This window comes from Camellia sinensis, chromosome 13 (assembly GCF_055761805.1).
Source record: "Camellia sinensis isolate YWXY chromosome 13, ASM5576180v1, whole genome shotgun sequence".
In the NCBI taxonomy this organism is placed as follows: Eukaryota; Viridiplantae; Streptophyta; class Magnoliopsida; order Ericales; family Theaceae; genus Camellia; species Camellia sinensis.
In genome coordinates this window covers 85,124,836-85,146,640 of record NC_138973.1, presented here as the reverse complement: position 1 = coordinate 85,146,640, position 21,805 = coordinate 85,124,836, and the positions used below count along the sequence as shown (strand labels likewise).

The following is a 21,805-nucleotide window of genomic DNA, read 5'->3' as shown; positions in this document are numbered from 1 at the left end:
ATTTAAATGTCTCTGATTCAACAGACCATATAATAATTATTTAACATTTGTTAATGGGTTTCTTATGAAATAAGGTTGTCAACTGCATCTTCTCATGGGTTTTCAGATTTTAAGTTGAAAGTTGTGAAATGATAAAGTTTGGATAAATTCAATAACGACTTGAATCTGATTTTTTTTTTTTCTGTTTGATTTTCTTATTTTTTAGTTTGTTGATGTAATAATCATTCCTGTGTGGAGATTTGTTTCCCTCCCTTGTGGAGCCTTTTCTCCCCCCATATGGAGGTTTGGATCCTTCCTTTTATGGAGATTTTTTTCTCTTTTAAGATCTTGTGATACCACTATACCAGATTGATTTAATCTTGTATCAATTTTGTAATGAAAATTTTCTTATCGATTTTATTATAAAAAAAAATTTAAATTAAAGTAAAAAAAAAAATTCACCTTCTCATAATATTCATAAAGCTTTAAAAAATAGGCTGCATACAAAATTACAACCTGACCAAAAGAGAAGAAATTATAAACAAGAAATTACTAAAATTAAAAATTTTCATTAGTACATCGATCAGTATGAACGGAAGGAAGGGAATTTTATTATTATTATTTTTTTAACAATGAGTAGGAGGGGAATAAGGGAGGGTAATTTATATCACACAATGATAAGACTCGAATTCATGCATCACACCTGATAAGGAGCACATCTTATTCACTAAAAAATTTAGCTGAGCAAAGATATTATATAGCCCATACAAATACCTAGGAAATAACATATAATTTGAATCTATGGTGTAGTTTTGAACTTGGTGTGATATGAATTTGATCCACCACATTTCAAATTTTGAGCAAATTTTTTTTTTTTTTTTTTTTTTCCTGATTATGTAGCACTTTTGTTAATAGATACCACTTGTAAGTGAATGATAAATGAAAACTTTTTGAGTGGCAAAAATATTTTAGATTTTAACTAAATTTGTGGATTGTTGGTTAGTCTAAGTTTTATAGAGACTAAAATTGAGAAATCCAATCAGAAATAATCAGTAGAAACAGCTAGCAAACTCAAATGGAATCACAATCTGAAATCTAATTGATGCCTGATGGATCATCTCTCTTTATCTATATCTTTATGCATTGGTTGTAAATCCACAATGCTCAGTCTAGCGCAAATCAAGAATTTGTGTCACTATCTACAGCCTATCTTTACCCCAAATTTTATGATGTTGAGCTTTTGGAAGTTCCTGGTAGATGAATTATACTAGGTGGGAAGGTGTTCTTCATGTGAAATTGACCTTTCTACCTTGTCTGTAGGTAGAGATCAGAGGTTTGTAATAGGGACTTGACTATATTTTGGAAGATACTCAAATTCATAGAAATATTCGAGATTAGAAGAAGAAGAAGAAGAAGAAGAGCGACACGAGGAAGAAAGCAAATTCATGGAGTAACAAAGGTATTGATTTTTCTTATACTCAGGACTAAGATCAATCTCCTGAAATCATAAATGGTAAATTAGTTATTTCAATGTTGTTATAGGAGAAAGGGTGTTTAACGGAGACAAAAATTTAACAGCATAAGTGCATGAAACATCAAATTCATAAAATATGATTCAACCATTGAAGGGATTAAACTTTTGAACAACATAGGTAGTATGCAAGACCTACCATAATTCAACACAAACATTATTTCAAGAAACCCTTATTTCATGCAATCTGGCAATCACACGAGTATATTATAGTATTTAGTCTAAGGTTAGGAATCAACTCAAAATGGACCGACACAAAACCTCAAATATTTTGAAATTTTCATTGAATTACCTTTTTCATTCCGTGCATTATCATGTTTTGTTGACATTGATACAGAATCACAGATTGAATCGAAATGCTGTCTATTCTAGCAAAGATCAAAATACAATGCCTCGGCCCAATTTTGGGGGCTATGGCCAGAAACAAACCTGATATACAAACAAATAAATATATTTTTCATGTTGGCATTCTCTATTTTTCTATTTATTATTTTTCAAGGTAAAAATTCTAATATTATTAGTCTTTGTTATCAAAATCTTATGATTCGTGATTCAATTCACGATTCGATTCGTAATTTTTGCAAAATCGATACGTATCTATGGGTGAATCTATTTTGGAACGATTCACAATCAATTCACGATTCGATTCACTTTTTACGATTCATGCACTTCTTCGAACTATCATGTCCAACATATTTTCAATTCTTTTTTTCTCTATCTTTTTGTAAAAATGACATAATTCAACTTCTAATAACATTTAAAGCCAAAATAACCAATATATATACATGATTTGTTATTATTTTAATAATCATGAAATTTTTTATAGGATCCAATCATATTTCTGACTCAACATATTTTTAAACTTTCTACTCTTTTTTTCTTTTAAAAAATCATAATATATCTTCTAAAATGTGTAAGATTAAAGTACCTTGCACCATGAATTATCTATTACTATTTTATTAAAGTAAATATAATTGAATATTATATGTGAGGTCAGTTATACCATTTAAAATGTTTTATGCTTTAAAATAAAAGATCCTAAATGATTCTATCTTATTATTTGGTCATTATTACTTAAAAAAGTATGTATACTTATTGTTCAAATATCAATATCATTATCAAATTATTGTTACTTTAGAAATTGAGAGTTTGTCTTTATTTATTATATTTTATTATTAAGAATGGTTGATAAGAAATATCTAAAAAATGAAAAAGGTAAAATGGTGATCTTACATAAGAATCTTTGTTAACTTATTACATATTAAACTACATGATAATCATTTAAAATAAAATTTTCATCAATTTAAGTCTAAATATTTCATATTCATAATATATATTTAACATTGAACTGTGTAGATATATGTTTCTACGTAATTTAGAAAAAATGATTGAATCTTACGATTCACGATTCGATTCGTGATTCGGTACAAGGCCATTTTAATTCACGATTCGAATCCCGATTTGACAACTATTAGTAGTATGTATGACCAAATGAATCGTCTTCAATTCCCTTGCTCAGTTGCAATCTATCTTCAGGTCTTGTGGCCATCCGAACTCCTCCAAGAATGCCAATACAACTCCATTCGACCACCCAAAGCCCGTCTACATTGCCAACAAAATCAACCAAAGCCAGTTTGAGATTTATCGCTTTTAACATGTTCCATGGTTGAATCTTAGGGATGACTATTGACTGAAAACTATAATTAATATTCGTTACCTGGGGTATGTATTCACCACCTCCTCCAAATTCTCCACATTTTTCAACATCGTATTTTTCATGCATTGCACCTGATTTCTTGTAAGCAACATAGTTGGTTCTGATCCACCTCACAGCAATGTCCTCTGCCATCGACCTCGCTTCCTTTGATCCGGACCTCGCCAAACCTTCAACAATCATGTGCTGTAGTGGTGCCCAACCATTTGGAAAGTCCCTTTATAGAAAAGATTATTGTTAGATCACATTATTACATACAAAAGATACGATTTTCTCAACTAATTCTTCAACAGATACGATGATCTGTTCAAGGTACATTTTAAAGAGGATAATTACCATTGTTGTCCAGAATTAGTTAGAGATGTTGCAATCCCAACTGCACGAATCAGTCCTGAACTTCGAAGATTTTGCATAACTTGCTCCACCAATGTGCAATCTTCACATATTTAAAACAATATATAGGAGATTATGTGAAATAAAACCCTAAATTTATTATAATTGTCAGCACACTCAAAAGAGTTTGTAAAAGGAATCGCATCTTGGATATATAACAAGCACTACAAACCTGAGTTAAACAACTCAATCCACAGAGGAACGAAGTTTGAGGCAAATATATTCCGATTCTGGTTTGAGGCCTCCCATGTGTGACCCTGAAACAAGAAATTGATTAGGAAAAAAGGATACAACATATAATCTCTGCGAGGCATGTAGTCATAGATTTCACATGAAGACGCTACCTTGCATGTAGTTCCATTGCTAAGCCAATAATCAAACCATTGCCCCATCTCTGCATTCCAAAAAACAGAATTCATGCCTTGTTTTCTTGCTTGAGCCGCTTCTTGAAAGTGTACAGAAATGGTACAATCTCCAGTAACATTTGCTAAGAACGCTATGTCAAGTTCCATCTGAAACAACATGGAAGAGCTCATGTTATATATATATATATATATTGGATTATTGAATTCAACCAAAGGTTTCTTCTGATCAAACCTTGAGTATGAATGCATTTAAATCCACAGGTATAATTGATGTTGTAGCCAATGTTGTGAGATCGTATCCATTCCTGCAAATGAAAATCACACCATCTTTATTCAATACAGAAACAAGCATGAGTGTCTAGGTCCTACACATGTTTGGGTCAAAAATGACCAAAGTGAAACACTACCTCATCCATCTTGTACTGAAATCCCACCCACTTTCAGCGGTTGAAGCCAGTTCCCTATAAAGATGTTGTTTTGCGGAATCATTCATGAGCTTGGAAGCAGTTTCAATGTCCTGAGGGAAGGATCACATGTTTTTAAGCTAAAAACTTCAAATATTTCTCTATGAACTATTCAGATCACACCAGTTTAAATTTAAGTTTATGGGTCAGAGAGGATATACAATGGTTGAAGATTCTGGCCTTGGTTTGTTCCACATTGCATAGTATCGACTTAAAGTGCGATTGCATCCTTCAGCATCATGAATTATCACACTATGTATTTCTGAAAACAATTTAAAACCAATGAAACCAACTAACTTGCAAGGATTGCTAGAACAACCCAATTAGAGAAGATGAACAATATATAGATGTGCGAGATTAATAAAGCTCTCAATACCTGAATTCCAAAATTTGTGTTCTTTTAGCAAGGCAGGGAGAGACTTTCTAGCAAAGTCTATATCGCCGGTCCTAGTGTATATCTCATACACCATCGCACTCAGGAGTGGAGGTTGGCTGCAAAGTCCCAATAAACTTCTTGTTTAACCAAAAAAATATACAAATAAATGCAAGCAAAAACACGACACACTCACAAACCCCAACCCCCATTAACACACACATACAAAGAAAGAAAGACTGACAAGTAGACCATCAATTTGGGAGCTTGAATGCAGACTAATAAAGCCTTCAAAATTCATACTATTTAGTGGAGTGCAATGGTAACCATAGTTGTCAAATCGGGATTCGAATCATGAATCAAAATGACCTCATACCAAATTGCGAATTAAATCGAATCGTGAATAGTAAAGAATTAAATCGAATCGTGAATAGTAAAGATGTTACTTTTTCTAAATTACTTAAGAAAATATTACACACTTTGATGTCAAATATATTTTATGAATATGAAATATTTAGATTTAAATCAATGAAAACGTTGTTTTGAATGATGATCACATAGTTTAATAGGTAAGAAGTTAATAATGGTTCCTATGATCACCATCTTACCTTCCCCTTTTTAGATATTTCTTATTAACCATTTTTAATAAAGATAGTAAATAAAGATAAACCCTCAATTTCTAAAGCAACAATGATTTAACAACAATATTGATATTTGGACGATAAGCATACATACTTTTCCAATTAACAATGACCAAATAATAGGAAAAAATTATTTAGGATATAAAACATTATAAAAAGTATAACTAACCTCACCCATATAATATTAAACTATATTTAATTTAATAAAACAGTAATAGATAATTCATGGTGTAAATTACTTTAATTTTAAACATCTTTAGAAGATATATTATCATTGTTTTAAGGAAAAACTGAGAAGAAAGGTTAAAAACATGTTGGGTCTGACTGAATCTGATTGGATCCTATTAAAAACTCTATGATCAGTAAAATAACAACACATCATGTATTTATATTAGTTGTTTTGGTGTAAAACGCTATTAGAAATTGTATTATGTCATTTTCACTAAAAAGATGGAGAAAAAACGAAACGAAAATATGTCGGATACAATGGTTTTAAGAATTGCATAAATCGTAAAAAGTAAATCGATTGTGAATCGTGCGATTCACGAGAGATTCACTTCCAAAATAGATTCACCTATAGATTCGTATCGATTTTGCAAAAACCGTGAATCGAATCGCAAATCGTAAGATTCTAATAACAGAGATGGTAACTATTACCCTGGTTTTTATATAATTTGAATAGGTGGTTTTGTATTGATTTCAATCCTAATAAAGGTGGATAAAATAGTTACTATTCACTGAGAACTATAAGATCCTTAAATTCATGACCACATTGGTTGCAATGTGAATAAGCTAGTGTAAATAATTTATGATCCAACGTACGTCGTTATTATTCATGATACACAAATGCAAGTTTAATGGGTTAAGCATGTTTCATAGACATGAACTGCATCATGCATTAAATCTATTTTATACCAAGAAACATTGTTGAGAAATAAGCATATGATTTTTTTTGATGGAGAGACAGCGTGGAGGTTGGCAACCGGTGATCCAAAGGAAAGGGCCAGGCAGAAAGACTGATGAAGCTAGAATGGGAGGTTTATTCACGATATTTGTGGATAATATCCCAGAGCTTATGAATTCGAAAAGGTTGTTTGGCTTGTTTTCAAAGTTTGGTGTAGTAAAGGATGTGTTTATACCAATGAAGAGGAGGAAGGCTACTGGCTCAAGATTCGGTTTTGTCAGATATGATTGTCCTGTAGCTGCTGAGGTTGCAGTACAAAAAGCTGATAGGCTATGGTGTGAGGATAAGGAGTTAAAGGTTAAAGGAGCAGAGTATGTCAAAGGGGTGAAAAGCAACAAAAAGGGGAATATAGTTAGTATTCAATCAGGGGGAAAAGTATCAGAAGCATCAGAGGGTGAGTATGATTGGAAATAGGGGCATTCAGAAGGAAGGGTTACTAAGACAACAAGGGTATGGAGGAATGATGTCATATGCGGAGGCTGTTAGAAAAAGAAGTAATCAGGGAATGGAGAATGTAATCATTTAGGCGAGGGAAGTGGGTAATGGATGGTTATATGAAAGTTTGGTGGTCAGACTCCATAACTTTTTCTCCTTTGCAGCTTTTAAGGAGTGTATAAAAAGAGGTTTGACAGAGATATTAGTTAGAGCAGGGGATGGGCAGCTGGCAATTTTGACATTAAGTCTATTCAGGAGATGAAAAACAGTATCCAGAGGCTAAATCGATGGATATTCGACTGGTGCAGTTCGATGGAGAAGTGGAAAGCATGCGATATAGTTGAACAGGAACGATGTATATGGGTAAGTTGTTATAGTGTGCCCTTGAATCTTTGGAGTGTGGATACTTTTCGAAGTATAGGTTCAGTGTGGGGAGAAGTGGTGCAGTTTGATGAAGATACAATTAACAATGTGTCATTTAATTGTGGTAAAGTTAGAATCATAACAAAGACCAAGGAACCCATTAACATGGTCGTGAAGTTGGAGTGCAGAGATGTAATTCATAACGTCAGGGTATGTGAGAACATTGATGCTTCAATGGTTATGGACTAGAATCCAAGTGAAGATTTGTACAAGTCACTGGAAAAGGAAACTTCTGTGAGGAAGGACAAGGAAGATCGCATCTCGGAGAATGGTGGTGGTTAGATAGGGAGAGTCGGGGAGGTGAATAGGAATGATGACGTGGAAGCTGAGGTGGAAATTAGAGAGGAGGTGGCTGAACAAGAAGGCGCCATGTTGCAGCACCAGATTATAAATGAAAATGGTAGTGAAAGTTTGGTGTCTGAAACGAGGGCGGCTGGCACAGATAGGGGTATGGAGAAACCAAACGGTGGAGGGAGTGAGAGGATGGAACCCGGCATGCTTTTGAGCGAATCAAGGGGAAAGGAGGTGCATAGTGGGGTAGCCGTTGATGATCATGTAGTTACCCATGGGTTTGTAAAAAGTATTAATGGGTCTGAGGAATGTAGGCCCAGTATTAATATTGAGGTTCCATTAGTGGGAGCCCATCGAGAGGAATCTGTTAGTGGGCATGGGAATCCAGATAGTGCCCAAGTCTGTGTGGGTCTGTCTCAGTACCAGAATGTTTTAATTAGCTCACAAGCCAAGGTCAAAGAGAAAGGCCACTGCCCAGCTGTTGGTTGCCTTTCTCAGAATCGAAGTAAACTAGGTGGAAGGTATGATGTCAGAATGGCAGGTAACAGAGGAAGAAGGAGGGGAGGGATTCATAGAAATCGATTATCATTTTCTGGAGGGTTTCAAAGAGGAGCGTTACTTAGAGCAGCGGTTGCAGCAGTGTCACTTTCATTATCACAGAATTGCCAAATTAGTAGGAAGAGGAAGATGGTTCTTAAGGAAGCACAAGCTACCTTACATATTGGAAGGCAACTGGGGATGAGCTGTGAAGGGATGGAGCAAGAGGTGATAAACAAATTAGTGGAGTTGGAAAATCAAGATGCTGAGAGGTATGCTAAGATTGAAAAAGGGGGGGAGAAGGGTCAGAACTAGTGGACTGAAGAGTTAGGGGTGGTATGGGTTTTAAAATTAGTCTCATGAAAATTATGTCCTGGAATGTAAGAGGGTTGGGAAGGCAGGAGAGGAGAAGTAGAGTTAGAAATGTAATTAAGGATAAAAGAGTAGATGTTATGCTTATTCAAGAGACTAAAAAAAGCAACATAGATGAGTACTTTGTTCAGTCTATTTGGCCATGGGAAAGGATGGAGTATATAGTTGTAGATGCTGATGGGAGTGCTGGGGGCCTGTTGACTATCTGGAATCCTAACATTTTTACACTATCAGAGTGCAGAGTGCTATGGTAATAGAAATTTTTTGGCTCTTTCAGGTACTGTTAATGGATCTTTTGATTGCGTGTTACTTAATATATATGCCCCGAATGATGTGGTAAAGAGGGCAATGCTATGGGAAATCATTCTTAGGATTAGAGTGCATTTTCATAGCCCTTGGTGTATGGGAGGGGATTGTAATGAAGTCAAATGTATAGCTGAGAGAAAGGGGCGCTCAAGGAGAGATCGAGGGATGCAAGACTTTAATAACTTTGTTGTGCAATTACAAATGGTGGATTTACCAATGTTGGGTAGGAATTTTACATGGTGTAATTCAATAAATGGGGATAGGTGGAGTAATATAGACAGATTTTTGTTGGATCCTAGTTGGCTGGAAAAATTCAGATTCAAGCTATGGGGGTTGCCTAGAAATGTGTCGGATCATTGCCCGCTGCTGTTAATGGAAGATGAGAGAAATTGGGGACCTAAACCATTCAGGTTTCTTAATGCTTGGACCCTGCATCCAAAATTCAGATCAGTGGCACATAAGGCTTGGTCTGAATCATAGGTGGATGGGTGGACTCGGTACAAACTAAAGATGAAACTGTGTGGTCTTAAAGCTGACTTGAAAAGATGGAATATTGAAGAGTTTGGAATTGTGGAGGATCAACTAAAGAAAGCAGAGGAGGAGCTACATGCATTGGATTTGTTGGCAGAATCCAGAGTTCTAGGTGCTCATGAAATTGCATCTAGAAGGGAGGTTAGAAGCCTGGCATGGAAGTTGCGGAGGAGAAAGGATTGGATTTGGTTCCAGAAGTCTAGATTAAACTGGGCTCAATGTGGAGACAAAAATACCAGGTATTTTCACATTATAACTAGTAAACGTCAAAGTAGGAATTTAATTGACTCAGTAGTAGTTGATGGGGTTAGTGTTGAGGATCCTGGGTTGGTAAGACAAGAGGTGCTGAGACATTTTTCAAAGGCATTTTCAGAGGAGCGGAAGTCTAGACCAAAACTGTTGGGTAATTTTATCTCAGTTTGTAGATCTCAAGTGGTGGAGGTGTTGGAAGATGAGTTTATGTTAAAATTGATGTATAAAAAAAGAAATAGAGAATTGTATTATTGATTGATTACAAGATTGTTGAATTACAATTCCTATACAATCTATATATAGAAGAAAATGTGGTAGTAGGTGTAGTGGAGGTGATAGTGGGTTAGGTGAAGTGGAGTGTGTGGTGAAGTGGAGGTAGGTGAAGTGGAGTATGTAGTGGAGTAGGTGAAGGTAAAGATGGGAAATTCTAACAGCCCCCCGCAAACTTAAGGAGGAGAGAAACTAACCAACTTGAGTTTGGAGAGAGTAACAAAACAAGAAAATACATAAAAATAAAAAAGGATAGGAGACACTGTATGGTCGTGTCAGACCGTTGGTGAAGACACTGTATGGGGTGTCATAACGTTGTAGAGGACACTGTATGGTGGTGTCAGACCGATGTAGAAGACAGTTTATGGGGTCATGTCGGACCGTTGTAGAAGACAGTTTATGGGGTCATGTCGGACCGTTGTAGAAGACAGTTTATTGGGTCATGTCGGACCGTTGTAGAAGACAGTTTATTGGGTCATGTCGGACCGTTTGTAGAAGACAGTTTATGGGGTCATGTCGGACCGTTGTAGAAGACAATGTTGTGACAGTTTACGGAGTCTTGCTGGACCCTTGTAGAAATTAACCGGAATCAATGTCGGGACAGTTTACAGAGTCTTGTCGGACCCTTGTAGAAACTAACCGGAATCTATGTCGGGACAGTTTACAGAGTCTTGTCGGACCCTTGTAGAAACTAACCGGAATCTATGTCGGGACAGTTTACAGAGTCTTGTCGGACCCATAAAGGAGCTAACCGGAATCAATGTCGGGACAGTTTATAGGGTCATGTCGGACCGTTGTAGATGCTAACCGGAATCAAATGTCGGGACAGTTTATAGGGTCATGTCGGACCGTTGTAGAAAGTTGCACCCTCAAAAGGCGTGCCCAATTTTATCAAAAGGCGTGCCATCAAAAAGGCGTGCCGGATTCATCATGGCGAGGCACGTGAGTGCCTTGGTTGGAGCGCCCGTTTGTCGGTTGGTGGCAAGAGGCGCGCGATGCGCGTGGCTGCCTCGGCTATAAGACGGAGGCGGAGGCTGAGGCAGAAGCTGAGACAGAAAAACTGAGAGAAACCTCTGAACATTGTCATTCTGAAACACTCGGTAAAGACTTTGTAACCAATCCTTCTCTGAAACATCTAAACAATGGCCTCTTCTTCCCGTTCAGCTATCCAGAATACGGCATCCTCATCCCGAGGTCTACTCACTCTCTTTCCCGACCTCAATGAGTCAACAAGAGAGATAACGGGTGCGGTGGCACTGGAACCTCAACCAAGCGCCCCGGAGTTTGCTCCGTTGAACTTTCCGATGCGGTCTGTGGAGCAAAGAATGGCAGTGCAGTCGGATGTGGAGGCCAATCAGTATACTTTGAAGGCATGTGTGGAAAGCATGACGGCGGTCACAAATTTGTCGAACCGGCTGCAGAGTAGGACAAATGAGGTGCAGCATGTAAACTCCCAACTGGCTCTGCTCCAACGCATGTATAAGGATGCGCGAGCAGAGATAAGTGTGCTGAAGGCAGAAAATAAGGAACTGAAGCGGAAGGCCACCGTGATGTTCCGATTTGGAGGGCCGCCATATGCTACAGTGGAGGAGTATGGGGGAGTGAACGTGCTCGGTGGACAAGGAAGCACGGAGGCAACACCGTCAAGGGCCGGCCAGGACGGAGGCAAGAAGAAGAGACCTGCAGTAGAGTAGAGAAGAAAAAATCCCGCTGTGGGTGTGGGTGTTTTGTTGTGGTTTGTGTGTGTTTTTTTTTTTTTTTTTTTTTTTTTTTTGTGTGTGTAAAATGGTGATCGGGGTGGATCCCTGAGAGGAATAAAAGATGATTGGTTGTGCAAATGGTTTTTTTTTTTTTTTTTTTTTGTAATATAAAAATAAATATATATATAGATATATAAAATAAAGAAAGTTGGGAACAACATAATTTCTTCGGGGAATTGGAAAGTGAAAAAATGAGAGAGAAAAAAGGGGGGAACATGATCAGGAGGATGATAAAAGAAGAAAACAAATAAAAAAAAATGGGTTGTATATGTTTAAATAAAAAAGAGAGTGGGGTGTGGGTGGTGCAGGCTCGTGGGTGATATATAAAAAAAGAAAGAAAAGAAAGTGGAAGAGTGTGGGAATATAGTGAAGAGGAAAAGTGAAACCAACCCATGTGGGGGTGGTGTGTGAAACACTTAATTAAAAAAAAGAGAGAGAGAGACAATGCCCGAGAGAGAGAGAGAGAGGATTAAGCATCTCATATGCACACCTCTCTACTGTGCACACGTTTTTCAGAACGAAAAACACACACCAAACTCTGTGGGGTCGACAGCATCGAGTCTGAGGCTAGTGGAGGTCATGACGGTGGGTGAGGATTCGGAGTTGGGCCAGAGTTCCGATTGGGTTGGCCGGAATATGACCCACGAGTACGGCGACGGGAAGGCGGAGAGAGAAGACGAAGGAGCTGAGAGAGAAAAGAGCGAAGAGAGGATCATCATTTCTTGTCCATCAATGGCAGTCACGTCTCTTCTTCTTCTTTCTCTTGCAAGAGATATTGTCACTGCTGCTGCAATCTCAGAAGGCCTGAACTCCAAGAAGTCAATCGCTTTTATTATGCTCAGGATGAGTTGGGTTGATCTAAATATTGAAGACGTTGGCAAAATTTTATCACCATTGATCTTTCTAAGGAAATTGTCTATGAAAGAGAATGGGGTGACTGCTTGCATTCTCCACTTCAATGTGCTCAAGACTAGAAGCTCCATTTTCTGTATGGTTCTAGCTTCAAACACAAATTTAGACTCACTGACCTGCAAGTCGAGACATAAAGGAACCACAGTCTCCTCCATTTTAGCTGCGCATGACACAACCAGAGATGTAGATCTGAGATCGGATGAAGCAGATCTGGGGATTTGAGGAGCTAATAAAACGTGAGATCGGATTTGAAGCAGATCTGGGCTGTTAAAATGTGAGGAAACTGAGATCAGAGAGGTTGACGGAAGGCTTCCAAATCGATCTCCGATATCAGCTTGGAGGTTGATAGGCCTGCAGGCCAGGTGTCTGCGCTTGAATCGGTAGTCACTAAAGGTGGGAAGGTTGCAGAGAAGGATTTGTTGAATCCGACTGAACAGTTGATGAATCAACTGCTTAAACTGGATGCGATAATAGGCGATGGGGATGTCAAATTGCAGAGGAAAATGCAGGTGAGAAGAGTGCAGAAATTAGTTGAGATTCTGGAGGAGGGGCAGTGGTGGTGGACTCGAAGAAATTTCAAGGTATGTGTAGAAAATTCTAGCAGATTAGGTTGAGGTCCGGCGGGCGGCCAAGGTGAGGTTACCGCCCGCCGGGGAAGCGAAAATAGTAGGTTCTAAACCGGCTCTGATACCATGTTAAAATTGATGTATAAAAAAAGAAATAGAGAATTGTATTATTGATTGATTACAAGATTGTTGAATTACAATTCCTATACAATCTATATATAGAAGAAAATGTGGTAGTAGGTGTAGTGGAGGTGATAGTGGGTTAGGTGAAGTGGAGTGTGTGGTGAAGTGGAGGTAGGTGAAGTGGAGTATGTAGTGGAGTAGGTGAAGGTAAAGATGGGAAATTCTAACAGTTTACAATGGAAGAGATTTGGGAAGCAGTGCAAGATTGTGATGGAAATAAAGCTCCAGGGCCGGACGGATTTAACATGACTTGTATACAGAAATGTTGGAAGTTTATGAAAAATGATGCGTTCTAGTTTTTGTAGGACTTCTACACCAATAGGAAGTTGGTTAAAGGGTTGAATAGTTCTTTTATAGCTCTGATACCAAAGAAGATGTGTCCTGAAGGGTTGGCGGATTATAGGCCTATATGTTTGGTGGGAGTGATATATAAAATTTTGGCGAAGATTCTATCCAAAAGACTGGGAAAAGTTCTACCAAAAGTTATTAGTGAAGTGCAAACAGCCTTTTTGGGAGGTAGGAATATATTTGATAGGGCAATGATTGCTAATGAGGTGGTGGAATGGTGGAAGAAATCAAAAAGAAAGGGAGTCATCCTTAAACTTGACTTCGAAAAGGCCTACGATTCAATTAACTAGGAGTATTTGTTCTCTATGATGAATAATTTGGGGCTAGGAGAAACATGGGTGGGTTGGATGAGAACATGTGTCATCACAGCAAGAGTGTCTGTTTTAGTTAATGGGTCGCCAACAGAGGAATTTAGTCCAAAAAAGGGGTTAAGGCAAGGAGATCTGCTATCTCCTTTCCTGTTCAACATTGCAGCTGAGGGACTATATGTGTTATTGGAAAGAGCAAAAGAGTTGGGACTAATAAAGGGGGCTTCTGTTGGGACATCAAACTTAAGATTATCACATCTCCAGTTCGCAGATGATACGATACTGTTTTGTGAAGCAGAATGGGCTGAAATAGTGAATGTGAAAAGAATCCTGAGTTGTTTTGAGGTTATGTCAGGGCTAAAGAAAAAATTTCATAAAAGTGTGGTGTGTGGAGTAGGGATCAGTGAGGAAGAGTCTCAAGCTTTTGCTTCAAAGTTGTTTTGCTTATGTCAAAAGTCACCTTTAAAATTCTTGGGATTACCTCTTGGTGCAAACCCCAGAAGAAAGAAGATTTGGCAGCCTATTGTGGATAAGGTCAGTCCCAAGTTAGCACTGTGGAAAAGGAAGTTGTCATTTGCAGGGAGGCTAACTCTGATCAAATCTGTTTTGGATAGTTTACCAGATTACTACATCTCTATTTTTAAAATGCCTAAAGGAGTAGCAAAGGAACTTGAAAGGATCAAGGCAGCCTTCTTGTGGGGTAGCTCAGGTGTAAAAAGAAAGATTCACTTAGTGAACTGGAAGGAAGTAACAAGGAAAAAGGAGCAGGGTGGGTTAGGATTACGAAGGATCAATGAAATGAATGAGTTCTTGCTGGTTAAGTGGTGGTGGAGATATGGGGTGGAAGAGAACTCATTATGGAAGAAAATTATTATTAGCAAGTGTGGAGAAGTAGTTCGGAAATACTCTTTGGATCCTGTAGGACGCTCGTGATCCTCAGCTAGTCACTTGAAAAGGAATGAACACTCCGGTCGAGGGTGCCAGAATTAGCACTCCGACGGATAAGTCAGTGTATACTCTCTGGATTACTTATATCTCAAGTTAAACTTACTTGTTCTCACGTACCTCTCTTTGGTTGATACTCCTCTATTTATATTTTTCCCTGGGCCTCAGGGTCGGGCCTACCTTCAGTCCATCGTACAATTGCTTACTCGGCTTCTTCTGTTGCAGACCAATCTCCACTCGGCTCCTCACTCAACTGGTTCTATGGCTGATTAGAATACCTCTGAATTTATATAAGACGGGGCCGAATGAAATATATATAACTCAACTCCCTAGGAATAGTATTCGGCATCCTTACATCCCCAAATACTCGGCTCCCACAGTAAGTATGGGGCCGAAGGGGGAAGGTGGTTACCAATGAAGGAAGGGAGTGGCAATGAATCTATTATGTGAAGTGATATTCTAAATGTGGCAAGATCTAATACTGGATTGTTTGAGTTCTTTGTATCGAAGTATCAAATTAAGGTTGGAAATGGAAACAGGGTTGCATTTTGGCATGATAAATGGCTATTGAATGTCCAGCTAAAAAGGGAGTTCCCTAGGCTGTTTATGCTTTCAGTGGAAAAGGAAGGCACATTGAGTACTTTCATGCAAACGAGGGACAGCTTTGGGGATTGAAAGCTAATGTTCAGAAGATCATTACTTCCCAGGGAGGAAGAGGAGGTAGTCAGGCTGCAGGAATTAACAAGAGATGCTCCCAGCCTTAGTTTGGAGCAGCAGGATTCAGTCAGCTGGACTGCCACTCGCTCTGGTTTGTTCACATTGGCATCTTTAAGACAATGGTCTGAGGCCAACCAGGGTCCTTCCGTTCAGGTGCCTAGGATGCTTTGGAATAATGTGGCACCTCCAAAAGCACAGTTTTTGAGCTGGATGGTGTGGAGAGGGAGGATTAAAACCACTGATATGTTGGTAAAATTTGGGGTGTTAAGTTCAACAATGGGAAATGAATGTCCTTTTTGTAAAAGTGAAGCTGAAACAGTGGATCATCTATTTTTGCTCTGCCCTGAGGTGTGGATAGTCTGGTCAAAGTTGTTGCTCTGGTGGGGAATAAGATGGGTCACACCTCCTACTGTGGTGAGTCTGTTGCTATGGTGGTCGGGAACAAAATTCAAAAAACTGGTGTTGAAGATTTGGAGACTTGTTCCAATTGCAATGCTCTGGTCTATCTGGAGGTTGAGAAATGAGTGTGTTTTTAAAGGTACACTGCCCAACATGGAAGAGCTGAGTGAGATAGTAAAGGTGAGGGTTGGGTTGTGGGTTAAGTATAATTTATCTAATATACACTATTCAGTCGATGATATTGTGGAGAATTTGAATCAGATCAGGATGTGTCTACTAAGTGCCTGGATGGTTGCATGCTATGGCTGATGCTGTATATTGTGTTGGTTATGGTTTGGTATTTGAGGGTGGTTCTAGTGGGTGTTTTGGTTGGGGTTTGGAAGTCTAGCTTGAAGTTCGGAAGTATAGGAGTGTTACTCTGTTGCTATTGCCGCCAGTTGTTATTGCTACAGAGCTGATGGTAGTTTGTTGTTGCTGTTGCTACAGAGCTGCTGTAAGTTTATTGCTGCTGCTGCTACATAGTAGTGCCGGGCCTTGGGTGGTCATCTGTAGCATAGAGGGTAGTTTTCTTGCATTGGACTGATGCTGCTGTTAGGTCTGATGCTGGATGTTGCTGATGTATGCTGCTGTCTTGGCCTGCTGTATGCTGTTACTGCATGTGGCTGTTCTGGTCTGTGCAGTTGCTATGGGGTTGCCCTGGTAAAATGTTGCTTTTGCTGATGGAAGCTCAATGATTTGGAGCTGGTGAGGAATTATGTTACTTGTTTGTTGTTTTGTTTGTTTGGCTTTTGATTGCTTTTGATTGGCTTCTCACCAATCTTGGATTAAGTGCTTGTACATGATTGTGCTTCCTTTGTGGTTGCCAACCTAGTTGGGATTGTGGAGGTTAGCTATGATGCTTATGCACTTCCCTGATTTGTTGATGTAATTTTGCATACAATTTGCTTTTATCATTAATAAATCTTTTTTTGTTGATCAAAAAAAAAATAAGCAGATGATTTTGATACTTAATTCAAGAAATAAAAAGAAAAAGAAGAAAGATGCAAAAATTAGTCATCCTAATCATTTATCTGTAAAATTATTCAATACCAATTCAGTAATTTAATTCAAGAAATAAAAAGAAAAAGAAGAAAGATGCAAAAATTAGTCATCCTAATCATTTATCTGTAAAATTATTCAATACCAATTCAGTAATTTAATCTGTGATTGGCAGTACAGGCAATTAACCATGCCTACTGAGAAGCAAATAGATGTGCTGACGTCTTAGCAAACTAAGAAGATTGTATGACCGATGGATTGCAATTTTTTTACTACATTTCTCATTGTATTGCTAATCAGTAGTATACCAATGCTGTAGGGGTTGAATACCCAGAACTATGTACTGAATTTATTTTTAATAAGTTCCAACTAACCCAAAAACCATCCTCTAGCTAGGGCTCTCAAGAAATAAAGAAATGTTCAAAGGGACTTTACCTCCTGTTAGTGTAATATGCCCTCGCACCATTAAGAACATGCCCAAATTCATCTATAAGGGAAACGAGATTTGTCACAATTCCTTTTGCAGTCTCATACATTTTACTTGCTAGCAAACCCCTGCATGACAAATTCAAAGCCCGTCCCATTAAAAAGATATAAAACAAACGAAAATAATGGAGACAACGAAAAAATGTATCATGAAAATATCTCGAAGCTAATGCCAGATGACTAGAAAAACTTAGGATCGACTGAGTGGTTGATCAGAAAAGACATCGAGATTATTTTCACAACAACAAAAAAAAAAAGTTAATGGTCAATAAACAAATGTAAAGACAATAAACAAATACTTTGACTGACCAAATTAAAATATGCAATAAAGAAACAACGTATTTCAACCCAAGTAATTAAGGTACATTTTAAAAGTTAGGTAGAATAGTACATTATTGTAGGTATCATATATAAAATTGACTAATTAGAAATATTTAGTTAATTTAGTGGCACACATTTAAATGGTTAGAAGGTAAGGTAATGTTAATAATATTTTTAAAATACATATATATATATATATATATATTCAACTAATCATTTTGAGATTGTATATTTGAAAAAAAAAACATTCAAAAACATTGAAAAATCATGTTATGACTTGGAAGCTACTAACAACTCTGGTACAAAAAATTGCTATGCTAGAGTAATATATATATATAGATCACTCCCCAGTATTTAAGGGTGTGTAAAAAGTTATTACTTTAATTTTTTATAAAAAGATGTACAAAAAAAAGATAGAAATGTGATTGGATATTTCAAATTTTTTACTATTTTAACCAAAACAAAAATAAAAATTCCAACCCCAAATGGACCCTTAAGATTAGATTAGATTAAATTCAATTTAAGAAGAGAGTTTAAAGTAAACTACCAATGGGTCCTAATAGTTGAACTTAATTCCCATCAAATCCTATTAAAAATAAGTCTTGGTAAAATTGTTGATAAAAATAATTTTTTTAAGTTAATTTTTTATATATGTCACTAAAAATTGACAATTAGTAACTTTTTTTTTCATAATTTTTATAAATTATCGCTAAAACTTACAATTAATGACTTTTTTTATAACAATTTTTTTTCATAGAACCTATTAGACAATAAATTCACTTATTAAAACTTACACGTATGTACCTTCTAGTTATGCTATTGGAATCACCTCACTTTTGTTATTGATAGAAATCATCCATACCTTTGACGACATTAAGTCCTAACTTCTTCTCTTTTCTTTTCTTTTCTTTTTTTTTTTTTTCTATTTTTGGGATTAAATCCTAGCTTTTATAGGTATGCGGATTGATCCTATTCAAAATCATATTTGGATTCATTAATCAATGTCCCATCTATGGGACGACAAAAAAGTAATCATATCAAAATTAGTTTTATTGTTACTACAATTATATCGTTGACAAAGTTGAGGACTTTCCATGTTTCACCTAGACCAAAAACACACGATTATTCCAATCCTGACAAGGTAGGTAAACCATAAAAAATAAAAACAGCAATAATACATACCATTAAAAGTGGTATTATAAAACGAGTAATGCTAGAGGCGTTAAAAATTTTATCAAAAATTTTACTAAATGTCTCGCATGGGTATGGGACCCATACCATGTGGATCCCAGACCGCATGTGAGACATTTGGTAAAATTTTTGATAAAACTTTTAAGACTTCTAATATTTTTATTATAAAACACTTGTGAATTGACGCACACTTAATAAAAATAATATAAAATAAAAAAACAAGATACAGCAACAATGAGTACTATCATTAAGTAGTCTCAACTATTTTCCAAATAAAAAAAAGAAAAAACAATTCAATCACTTTTTCCTTCACGCATTTTCTCGGAAACCAGAAAAGAAAACAAATCAAAACAACTCACCTTATTACCCAGTAAGAATCCCAATAGTAAACCTCTCTAAACCTCGACCCGGGTATCATCACCGGTTTAGCCAACGGGAGCAGAGTATGAAACTCGGGCCGGTCCAAGACCCGGTCCGACACTTTCCGGCTCAAATTCTTCCATAGCGAATGAACCTCCAAAGCCCAAGCCCGAACCTCCCGGTTCACCACCTCCGGCAAAAAACCCTCTGGTTCGGGCACGAAATCGACCGGTTCAGTATAAACCAAATCTTCTCCAGCACCATTGAAGTAGCTCTGAATAAACCCATTAAAATCGGTAACCGATACAGATCCATTGGGGGTCCTTGGAAGATCATCGAATGCGTTTTGGGTAATTGACAGATTGGATTTTAATGAAAGATCTACGTAGAGTTTTGGGTCGAAGTTTTTTGGACCCAAGGTGTTGAGTGCAGTCCGTTGGAGAATTTCAAGAAAGGTGATTAATGGGGTTTTGCGGACTACTGGGCCTGAGTTAGAACATGTCGGACTTGGAGTTGGAGTTGATACGGTTACGGATGTGAAGATGAGAGAGAGGATGAAGATGATGAAGGGAGAGAAAGGGTGGGGGATTATGGGATTAAAGTTTGCCATTTTTGGATGGTTGAAGAAGACATACTAATCTGTGTATATATATAAATATGATATCAAGAAGAATGATTGAAGAAGAAGAAGAAGAAGAAGAAGAAGAGGAGGAGACCGGCACTGGAGCCTGGGTTGGGTTGGGTTGGGTTGGGTTGGGTTGGGTTGAGTTGAGTTGGATGCTTTGATTTTGGATGTTTCGATGAGTTGGGCCATTTTGGGAATATGAGGCTCGTTTGGAGCTATTTTCGTAATTTTTTTATTAAAATATAAGGTAAAAAAATTAGTATATTTTGAGTATTTTTTGACTTTTTACGAAAAAATATGTAAAAAATAGAGAGAAAAGAGAATCGTTGACTTTTTGATATATGTTATAGGCTTTTTGATTTTTTTAATAAGTTTTTGACTTCTAGGCTAAAACAGCTATTTGCGAAACGAGACCTGAGTCAAAAGTAAAAAAAAAAAAATTAATTTTTAATTTATTTTAAATCATATTTGCTTGTTTTCACTTTTCTAAAAATACTTTCAAAAAATTTATTTTTTTATTTTTTGTATTTTTTTATTTTTACTAAATTTTTTAATATTTTAAGCAATTTTTTTACTTTTTAGACATACTTAACATAAATATACCTAAAAAGTAAAAAAATTGTGAAATTTTTTTTAAAAAAATTCACTAAATACTAAAAATATTTTTTTAAAAAATACTAGAATTCAGTATATTTTTTATATTTTTATGTATTTATTAATTTTTTAAAATATTTTTTTTATAAATTTTTTACTTTTTAAATACATTTAAGTAAGGTGCATTTAAAAAATGTTTTAAAAAATGTTTAATATTTTAAAAATATTTACTAAAAATTAAAAAAAAAATACAAAAACTAAAAAACTCAATTTTCAAAAAATTTAATTCAAAAAATTTAAACCAAACATACTTATAGTTATAATAAAAAAAATTAAAATCAAAAAAATTAATTTTTAATCACCTTTTCAAATAATGTCACGAAAAAAACACTAATGTCATAATTTGTTGTAACATATTAACCCGATGTGTATGTACGGACGTTGTTCCTCTCTCATGTTTTTTTTTTCTTTGTTTTTGATGGGATTCTCTCGTATTATTGTACTAGCGTATATTCATACTTAGAAATATGGTGTAATTAATAAAAAATTATAATATAATTAAATATAAAATTATTAAATTAAAATGTAACTTATCAAATCTATTACTAAAAATTTGAGGTGAAAATATAAATACAGGTGGACTTTTTCAATTTTTAAACATATAACACCACTTTCATTATCTCTCTTATCATTGCTCGTGAAAAGATTACATTTTAATAATGAAACTAAATTTTTTTGTTTTTTTGGTGTGTTAACGGAACCAATTTAAAATTTTGAATTCAATTTGTTCACCAAAGAAGAAAACAATTTCCAAAAAAACTACTTCCGATTTTATTTTGATCTGTTTAGTGCTGTAGCAATAACTTTTTTAGTTGATTTTTTTAGCCTGAGACTTTTTTAGTCGTTTGATATTCTTGTTTGACTTTTTGGCTTTAGAATGGTAATTTTTTTTTGTCTTTTTGTGATTTTTGTCCTTTTATGATTTTTTAATTTTTTTTTTGTCCTTTTGTAATTTTTTAGCCCCAACTCAAAAACCAAGCAACACCTTAATGATATTTCGTCTCTTAATAATCAAGGAATTTCAATTTTTTTATTTATGTAAATTTTGAATTCAACTTTATAAACTAACGAAAAAAATTCCACAAACTTTTTTTAACATAACCATATTCAAACCCAACAGCACCAATTAGCACACAAAGAGAGGTAGAGAG

At 36.2% G+C, this 21,805-nt stretch overlaps 2 protein-coding genes across 2 annotated transcripts; both read right to left on the bottom strand.

The window, feature by feature from the left end:
* Nucleotides 1-2,790: 2,790 nt before the first annotated feature.
* Nucleotides 2,791-21,588, bottom strand: LOC114301488 (putative trehalase). The gene is made up of 11 exons (XM_028246435.2): nucleotides 19,375-21,588; nucleotides 17,453-17,572; nucleotides 4,823-4,938; nucleotides 4,608-4,708; nucleotides 4,390-4,499; nucleotides 4,215-4,287; nucleotides 3,962-4,129; nucleotides 3,790-3,874; nucleotides 3,561-3,660; nucleotides 3,228-3,441; nucleotides 2,791-3,112 (listed from the first exon to the last, which is right to left on the bottom strand). The coding sequence occupies exons 1-11, from the start codon at nucleotides 19,983-19,985 to the stop codon at nucleotides 3,026-3,028; spliced, it is 1,785 nt and encodes a 594-aa protein (XP_028102236.2). The 5' UTR covers nucleotides 19,986-21,588; the 3' UTR covers nucleotides 2,791-3,025.
* Nucleotides 11,978-13,034, bottom strand: LOC145806257 (cyclin-B2-1-like; the record flags this gene model as incomplete). Its single annotated transcript, XM_082902709.1, has 1 exon — nucleotides 11,978-13,034. A coding segment is annotated over one exon (921 nt), but the record flags the coding sequence as incomplete, so codon positions are not given.
* Nucleotides 21,589-21,805: the final 217 nt, after the last annotated feature.

Coding starts and splice junctions, on each gene's coding strand:
- LOC114301488 (XM_028246435.2), bottom strand. CDS start 19,985: ATGGCAAACTTTAATCCCATAATCCCCCACCCTTTCTCTCCCTTCATC. Junction 17,573..19,374: donor GATTCTTACTGGGTAATAAG/GTGAGTTGTTTT, acceptor TTTGTCATGCAG/GGGTTTGCTAGCAAGTAAAA. Junction 4,288..4,389: donor TTCAGTACAAGATGGATGAG/GTAGTGTTTCAC, acceptor TTTCATTTGCAG/GAATGGATACGATCTCACAA.